Below are 10000 nucleotides of genomic sequence, written 5' to 3'. Positions count from 1 at the left end.
AAACATTTCACTGGTTTGAGACATGGAAAGAGAGAGAGATAGAGAGGCAGAGACATACAGACACACAGAAAGAGAGAGTGAGTGCATGGTTTGTTTCCTAAAGGAAAGAGGAGAGTTAGTTAATGTTTCAGGGTCTAAAAGCGAAGGTGAGATAGGTCAGGTAGTTAAGGCACAAGGCCTAGGTTTGATCGCAGGAGGATACCAACTTTTAGCAAAGTATCCTAGTTCTTGTGCATTTGCATACAGAACAAACCCGAAACAGTTCTACTACATTTTAAATTACCAGAAAGTTTGTATAAAGTGGAAATACAAGGAGGATTGGGTTATAGAACCCTTTTCTAACTTTAAGCAATTGTAGCACTTAATAATTGTTTTGCATGTTTAGTAATTTTTTTTTTTTTTCATGAAATCCAAATCCAATCAGGTATATTCAACAGTAAAATGCAACAACATAAAAAAAAAAGAAACCCAGATTAACAGATTAATATCCCTCAAAAACTGAAAATAGACAAATTTAACCAAAAAGGTAAATGAAAAAAAAAAAAGAAACTGGTGAAGCAAAATGCCTAAGGCGGAATAGATAAGGTTTTAAAAACTAGACGCAAACTTCTTTCTGAAGAATTCTGTTACTTCCTTTATTGATTGGAATCTTGTTTCAATTATTGGACTGCAGCCATAGTAGAGCACTGCTTTCAAGAATTTTAGATGATCACATTAACCCCAGAACTTACATCTATCTCTATTTGTCAAACCACTAGGTTGCAAGACATATAGGGACCCAGTCATAATACCAGTTCTAGACTGTAGTCATGAATACAAACACAAATATACAGTGGCTGTGTGATTAAGACATTTGTCTTGCAATTTACATGATTTCAGGTTCTATCCCAGAGCATGGCACTGAGAGTAAGTGTCTTTTACTATAAGTCTTGAGCTGACCGATGCCTTGTGTGTGAAATTTGGTATGCAGAAATTGTATGGAAGGCATCATATACATGTTTATATGCAAGAATGCACACATGTATATATATATATATATATATATATATATATATATATATATATATATATATATGTCTATATGCATGCATGGATGCATATATACACATATGTATGTACCTATGTTTGCTTACATATATGCACGTATGTATAAAAGCATGTATGTCAACAGCAATGTTTCACTGATATTGTTCTACAAATTTTTCTTACAAGTGAAGAAAGAACCAGTTTCTAACTTAGAAACTAGCTTTTTCTCCATGGCTCTTTCATTCGAATTTTGACAGCATCAACAATGTAGGCTTGTATGCATGTACACATGTATGCACACATAGCTGCACAGGCACACAAGAATGCAGACATGGATGTCATTAAATACATGGATCTTATTTGTTAGAACTGTAAAATGTTTAGCACATTTTGGCCATGCGGTTGATAGTATATACAAGGGGTGCTTAAACATTCCTAGTTTTGGGTAAAAGAAAATACAAGAGGATCAATTATTTATGATCTTATCCAACATATTCCCCTCTCAGATTCACACACTTATGGTAGCAGCCCGTCATTTTTTCTAAGCCCAGTAAAAGAACTCAGAAGGTTGGGCCACCAACCAGGCCTTTCGTGATACCCTGAGAGTCAGAAGCTTTTCAGTATGTCCTCATATATATACATTTGGTGTGCATGTGCGTATTTGGTGCATACGTATGTGTATAAGTGCATATGCGTCTGTGAGTGTTCCTCACCATATGTCCACAAAATGACCCCACTTGAGTGGCAGATACACTTGTTTATGCACCAACTCTCCCCATAAACATTATGGGTACAGGTGTGGTCGTGTGGTAAGCAATTTGCTAGCCAACCACATGATTCCAGGTTCAGTCCCAACCATCATGCATATATAAATATATGTGTGTGTGTGTTTCTGTCCATCACTACTTGACAACCGATGCTGGTTTGTTTACATCTCCATAACTTAATTGCTTGGCAAAAGAGGCCAAGAGAATAAGTATCAGACTTAAAAAAAAAAAAGAAGTAATGGAGAGAACCCTTTAGTGTCTCCCAGCATGGCTGCAGTCTAATGACTGGAACAAGTAAAAGATAAAAGAGGTTTCAATGTGGGGTGTAAAAAAAATACCTTACATGAAAAACAAGATGGACAGCTCTAGAATACTGCTTCAGTAACTCAAAAGCAATTGATTAGCTACAAGATAATAACTGGTCGACCAAAGGCTGAAGTAGAAGATACCAGCCTAAAGTGCTGCACAGTGAGATCAAAGCTAAAAGTGCAGATTTCTTAACTGCACAACAATGCCTGTAGCTGGTTATTGGACAGGGGCCTTCATTGGTGGGAAAGAACCACAGCTATCAAAAGTTTTAATTGTTTTTATCAACTCCACTACTTATTTCTGTCTTGTACTTATTTGATCAACCTTTATTTGCTGAACTAGTAACTTAGAAGACATAACAGGGCAGAACATAAATTAATACTTGCTGTTAGATTAAAATAAACTTTATTATTACAACTCCTAAGATCAGAAATAAGGTTTGAACTCAGAACCAAATGGTACTGAAGAGTTAGTGAAGAACTTTAGTGTAAGTGCAGACAGAATGATGTGGATCTTTTTTAAAATGGGGGCCACATTTTTCATTTATGTTTAACGTAGTGTTTTTGGTACCGAAAGACTTTCAAACTTCATATACTTATCTATTTTGTGTTATAGAACAGAAAAATATTTTTGTATTCGAATTTATTTCATGTAAAAAATTGTCTTATTTCGATAATTTCAACTAATCACTGACAAGTATTCAGTTGTTTACATTTACTCCTTTGGCTGATTAAGCCATAGCTTCGTTTTATTTGCTTTTTTCATTTTAAATTTGCTTTTTTCATTTTCTTTTTTTTTTCTTCGTTTTATTTGCTTTTTTCTTTTTAAATTTGCTGTTTTACCCTAACCCTAACCCTATCACCGATAGAATTGTTTCAGAATCGTTTGTTTATGTAGTCGGCACTTAATGTATATCGGCTGAATGGACGTCAGTGATTGGTTGAAATTACAGAAATACGACAACTTTAACATGGAATAACCTAGGGATTTCTTTTTTTTTTTTTTTTAAGAAGACTAAGAGAAAAAGATGTTTTATATGACACATTCTACCAGTGTTCCAAGTTTCAAAGTGTTTCATTAATGAAAAATGTGGCCCCCATTTTAAAAAAGATCCAATCATGTTCCAAAAGAAAAAAAAGAATGAGAAAAACTTTTACCAAAACACCCAGAACTTCTTGTGAATATATGTTAGCAGAGCATCGAAAACTCCTTATATCTACCATTCTATATTTATATCAAAATGATATCATAAACTGAGTGAAGTTAACAGAAAATTGTGACTCCATCTAATGTGGAATTTTGAATCCTCATAATATTTTGGATAATTTTTCCTTTCTTTTTCTTATTTTGTATAAAATTCTACTATTTTTGAAATCTATATTAAATAAAAATTTAAAAAATAAAAACCTTCAGATTCGAAAATATTGAGAAATCATTCTGAATTCGACTGATTTTCAAATGCAGCAAATAAAAAATTATGAGACAAGTATAAATATGTAGTGAGGCTTGAACCAAATGCTTCGATTTCCAATAATGTAAACAAGTCAGACAGCAATATGATAGTGAAAGCAATTTTTTCAAGAAAGAGAATGAAATGGAAACTTATAAAATATTTCTCTTCCAAAATTTTGGTAAGAACCCAAACCCAATCATTCATCCTGTCTAACTCAAAATCCATTGACTGTTTGTTATTGGTTATTCCAATTGAAGTGTTCCACATAATAATGGCAGAAACTTATCTCCAAGCAAAATGTAAACAAAAGAAAAGGTGTGTTAGACTAATTTCACACTTCACCTAACAGCTTCCCTTTTAACCCTAACACCTTCACTTTTAAAATAAACATGACATCCACCTATGATGGTTTCATACTAAGAAACTACAATATTTCTTTAACCCTTTAGCATTTAAACTGATCACATTTGGTCAAATATTCTACCTGTTTTATGTTCAGACCTGGCCTCTCACACCTACCCTACAATGCCATTCAAAAAATAAACAATCACATCATCAAAATCTTGAAAGTACCAGATAGGTTATGATTAATTCTAAACAATTTTAAAGAAATAAGCATTATATTTGACAGTCATCTGAATAGCAGTCAGATTAACCAGTCAAATATAATGCTTATCTATTCACATTACCGTAAAAACTCATGTAATTTACACAGGCGATTTTTCAGGTTAAAATTTGTTTAAAAAAGCTTCTATTCATGTAAAATTTGCACCCAAAAGTTTTCAGAATTGCTGATATGGCCAGGAGGAAAAGGTTTTCAATTTAGTTGTATTAAGCATAATTTCACTTACTTATGATTAGATTTTATTAAATTTTCACTAAATAAAAATAATTTTTGTTTAACAGGCATCACATTGAAAGCTATTAAATTACGAAATGTTTGTGTTGTTTATAATAAACTTTATTTTACATTTCTTGCCCACAAGAGATTATGTCCGATCTTTAGCATACTGCTGTGTGTCTTCTCAAATCATGATCACAGGAAAAGTTGTTGATAATTCTTATCAACAAAAACAAAGCTGATAAATACGCACAAGTGTTGCAAAATAGTTTTAATTACCAATAAGCATCAGCTTGGATGACACTTTACTGAATCGACAGAGGAAGGTAACTGATCAAACTGATTGTGTAAACAGAATTCTGATTGGTCAAAAGTGTCTTCTTGCCTCGAGCTCTGATTTTCTACCTATTCTTGTCAGAACCTTTGATACAGAGTATCACAATTTTAATCCCCTTCACACTTATAAAATGTCAAGCAAACTTAAAAATTTGTCATTACTGTTTTAGCCAGGAGACCAAACTGATAGTTTGGTAACCCACTAAATTAAACATTAAAAATCGAAAGGAGAAAATAAACAGCTTTGCAAGTTCAACTCAGTGTTTATTGAACAAGAAACGTGCAAAATTTAAGCAACTTGTTAGAATATACACATCTGTGAGGAGACATAAACAAGGATAGCAAAAATCTACTATACCAAAAGAACTGGTAATACATACTTTACAAGTGTTCTATGAAGAGAATATAAGATTGCTGTATAATTCAACATGAATGTGAAATATCATTAAACATCGTATAAGGTAAATGATGGTTTCTGTAGGAACACTAAGTCATATTCACTTAGTGAATTTACATGCGTAAGGATGAATTATGATGTTGTCATCGACATTAGATGCAGTAAGAGCTGATAGTGGTGATACTGGTGGTGAGGAATTTCATTGTGTTGTAATGTGGAGAAAGTGAGCAAACAGCTTCCTGGTGCAAACGCAATCTAGACTCACTAAGTGGAGAAAAACTGGTCCATTTAAGGAAATTGCTGGGCTCCATTGCAATAGGTAGAAACTCCAAGCAATGTAAAATATGGCCCAGACTGTGATTACCAGCATGAACATCAAACTTCAAAAAGTAGTTAACCATTTAATGGTTTTAGTAAATTTATACAGAAAAAGTAAGCGTTATACCGTCCAGCATAAATAAAAGTCAACTTCATTATATTTTTTCTGTAAAAACCTATTCTGCCATTAAATGAGTCGACTTCCTGTATGTCATTTTTCAAAACAAAATTCTGGATACGATCTACTCATGTAATTCTTGCACCACCTAAAGTTTATTTTTGCTTTTGCAAAAAAAAGTGCATAAATTAAATGGGGTTTTACTGTACTTTGCATTATCTTGTAGTTTTAACGATGTGATTATTTTTAGAATGATATTGTAAGATAGGTGAGAGAGGCTGCTTCTAGTCTGTTTGAACATTAAACAGGTAGAATATTTTAGCCTGATATGGCTGGTCTTAAATGCTAATGGCTTAAAAATAGCAACAAAGAATAAAATATCAAGCCAACTAAAAAAAGACTCATGAAATGTTTTAAAAAAAGATAAGTTTTATGTCACACGAGACAGATCAGTTGTGAATTGGTTTTAAGAATTGAAGAAAGTTTTTGTTTCTAAGCCTCTGAAACTACATATATTTGGTAAGATAATCTTCAAATCACATCTTGTTCCATTAATAATCATTAATTTGCCTGTTAAGCTAAAATGCTGAAGTGTGAAAATATCTAAATCTGTTAGTTGAAAACTAGAATCATTAGATAAAGTGTAAAAAGAGAAATTGTACAAATGCTAAAACAAAATGAACAAATGGGATGATATTAGAGCTCTTCTTTACCAGAAATATAATAATAGACATTCAGAGAGTTTATTAACTCATCATCATCACCATCATTTAAAGTCTGTTTTCTATGATAGCATGAGTTAGACATTTTGACAAGAATTAGTGAGCCCCAGTACCGTATCAAACTACAATGTCAGCAATGACATGGTTTATGGTTGGATGCCCTTCCTAACACAAATTACTTTGCAGCATATACTGGGTGCTTCTTTTCATGTGAAAGAAAAATTAGATGCCTTATTTTTAACCCTTTAACATTAGCGTTACTGTCATATGTAATGCTTATTTATTCACATTGTTTTCAATTAATCATGTATTATCTCATAGCTTTGAGATTTTCAATGGTAAGATTGTTTATCTTTAGAATGACAATGTAGGGTAGGTGTGAGAGGCTGGATATGGCCAGTTTGGACAAAAAATAGATAGAATATTTGGGCCAGATCTGGCCCAAATGTTAAAGGGTTAACTGATTTTATCTGTACTCTCCATCAGAATTGCTTTGAGATACAAACAATGATGACAAGTCAAAAGTTGAATACAATAATGACAGAACAGAAAATACCAAAAATAAGGTTTGTTTATTTAACCTTTAGCACACTGATTTTGCCCCTAGAAAAGTTGCCCCTGCCACTGCATTATTTTTGAGGGAACAAAAGACATGAGCACCTACTGTTTTAAAATTGTTATAACTTTCATTATATTGAGTGGACAGACTTGATTTTTTTGTAAACTAATAAAGGAATGGATGAATAATATTTTTATGTAATGCATTAAAGAGTAGATAAAAGAGTTGCCCCTCAGAAATGTACCTCTGTGGGGCCAGTACTTTTCTTAAATCAGCCAACCACAGATGATAGTATTCACTCCGTACATCATTCTCAATATAAATTGCAAGCACAGTCTATGTCTTCATTATCACTTCGAATAATTTTACCCTTGATCTCTGTCTGAGTAAAAAATCATCATCTGAGTTCAAATCAAACAAGATTATTTCCAGAAAAGTTTCAAATGCAGGAGCAACCATTTTTGTTTGGTATAAAATCCCAAAAACTAAGTTTGATTTCAAAGCTTAATGACCTTGTGTGTAGTATATAAACAAGGAAAATGGTGTTAGAAAACAAAAGTTTAGCGTCGTTCTGAATCGAAAGTAGCCTGTTTATACATTTAAGTACTGGAAATAAAGGTAGCAATGTGTTTTATTTTAAGTACCCTCCTCAAGGTGACAAAATGCACTTGCAGCTAGCAACAGGGGAGAAAACTTGTGGGTGACAAATTGCGGCAACAGCAAATAGAAGGTTAAATGTCTATGGTGTGTTTACTTGTGGTCAGGTTAGTCAAAATTGGCAGCACTGCAGAAAGGTGTTTTTCATTTTTTTGTTTTTTTTTGTTTTTTAACCCAAGTACTCATTTGTGCTAAACTTAAAGTTATACAGGTATAATTGTTAATTACACCTGTATAAATAAAAAACAGATACACTTAAAAGAGATAGTGAAAAGGAAAATGCTTGTAATAAATTATATGCAAATTAAACAAGCATAGACAAACATTACAAACAAAATAAACGGATATCCTTAACCATTTTGCAGCTTATTCATTAAATTTACAGATGAGGTGTTAAACTCGTCAGAAATAACATACCTAGGTGTGTATAAATTTCATCAAAACATGTAGGAACAAAGTTGATAGCTTTCATTCATTCTGCATACAAATTAACAGGGTGTTGGGTGATTGTACTGCTTAAAATTTAATGGTAAAAGTTGGTAACACAGGTTCCATAAAAGTATTTTTGAGCCAACACTTTCAAAAGGCTTGGTGTCTGACCATTCTTCGGGTAATATTTCCTCCAAATCACTTGAGGAAAAGTCAAACATCGAAGTGTGTAGAGAAGAAAGAGGTATATTGTTATAATTGTCGTTTCCAAAGCATTATCTGCCATTAATTTATTTAATTAAATCATTGAATAAGTCATCACTCATCGAACAATTAGCAGCTAATTTTCAAAGAAAGTTCCTTCCAAAAGCTCTGGAAGACATTGCGAAAATTCAAAACACTATAGGTTGGTATTAACAGTAAGTATTACAGAATGTAAATAAATGACAGAGAGAGAGGTTCCTCTCTTAGATTGTGGTAAGTAGCTTGCTTACCAACCACATGGTTCCGGGTTCAGTCCCACTGCATGGCACCTTGGGCAAGTGTCTTCTACTATAGCCTCAGGCCGACCAAAGCCTTGTGAGTGGATTTGGTAGACGGAAACTGAAAGAAGCCCGTCGTATATATGTATATATATGTGTGTGTATGTGTGTGTTTGTGTGTCTGTGTTTGTGTCTGTGTTTGTTTGTGTGTGTTTGTGTGTCTGTGTTTGTCCCCCGAACATCGCTTGACAACCGATGCTGGTGTGTTTACATCCCCGTAACTTAGCGGTTCGGCAAAAGAGACCGATTAGAATAAGTACTAGGCTTACAAAGAAAATGACTGAAACAAGTAAAAGAGTAAAAGAGTGATTATAACAATTATAAACAAGAGAAGTGGGATGGGGGATCATTTCATGCTGCTTCAAGTGGTATAGTACTGACAGACAGATGCAGTGCCGTACAGATCTGTTTTGTACAATCTGTGTGTTAATAAAACACAAAGTTGTAGTTGGTTTACAAAACTAGTCTCAATTCATAATTTGCTTCAAAAATGAAAGGCATAGCAGAGGGAGATATATTTTCATTAGAAATACAGCAATAAAAGGGCCTAAAAGCAATAACTAAGAAGAAACGAGGGTAAACTATGAATAACTGATAATTAATTCTATGTAAAAAAGATACTTGTACATAGCATTGTGGATAATGACTGCAAAGGATTCTTTTGGCACCTCAAGTGTTTGGAATTACTTTCATAGAAAATAAATAAGATTTCAGGAAGAGATTAATTAAAGAGATCGCATAAAAGGCACCCACACTAGTCCCATGCTGGTGCCGGCATATAAAGCATTGGTGCTGGTGCCATGTAAAAATCACCCAGTACATGTTATTAAGTGGTTGGCATTAGGAAGGGATTACAGCTGTAGAAACCATGCCAAAACAGACAATTGAGGATTGGTGCAGCTCTCCAGCTTACCAGCAACTATCAAACTGTCCAACCCATGCCAGCATGGAAAACAGACAAATGATCGTCATTATCATCAACATTATCAATTACTTTATCCGAAAGATACAAAAAAGACTGAGTTCAGACTACTTACCGTGTTGGTGTCACAATGAGAGCAAATATACCATATGGATCCTCAGAGAGAAGTTGAAGGATGGGCAGGGCAAAAGCTGCAGTTTTCCCACTTCCTGTCTTAGCACTTGCAAGACAATCTTGTCCTGGAAACAATAAAACAAAAGAAAAAAATATTAAACCCACTTTCAAAAATTATGAATTAATATACTATAGACTATAGTAAGGCATAGGAGTGGCTGTGTGGTAAGTAACTTGCTTACCAACCACATGGTTCCGGGTTCAGTCCCACTCCATGGCACCTTGTGCAAGTGTTTTCTACTATAGCCTCGGGCCGACCAAAGCCTTGTGAGTAGATTTGGTAGACAGAAACTGAAAGAAGCCTGTCGTATGTATATATATGTGTGTGTGTGTTTTTGTGTGTCTGTGTTTGTCCCTCCAACATCACTTGACAACCGATGCTGGTGTGTTTACGTCCCCGTAACTTAGCGGTTCGGCAAAGGAGACCGAT

At 33.9% G+C, this 10000-nt stretch overlaps 1 protein-coding gene across 1 annotated transcript in view; it reads right to left on the bottom strand.

Annotated features, from left to right (window-relative positions):
* LOC106878420 (putative ATP-dependent RNA helicase DDX49) overlaps positions 1–10000 on the bottom strand; it is a 652269-nt gene that overhangs the window by 498890 nt on the left and 143379 nt on the right. The window contains exon 2 of the mRNA XM_052976052.2: positions 9512–9635. Coding sequence (XP_052832012.2) covers positions 9512–9635 — 124 coding nt within the window. The remainder of the gene's footprint in view (positions 1–9511; positions 9636–10000) is intronic.

The sequence above is a fragment of the Octopus bimaculoides genome, chromosome 2 (genome assembly GCF_046866305.1).
Source record: "Octopus bimaculoides isolate indiv1 chromosome 2, ASM4686630v1, whole genome shotgun sequence".
NCBI classification, from domain to species: Eukaryota; Metazoa; Mollusca; class Cephalopoda; order Octopoda; family Octopodidae; genus Octopus; species Octopus bimaculoides.
Note: the sequence above shows the minus strand (reverse complement) of the source record. Positions and strands in the feature narration are given on the sequence as shown.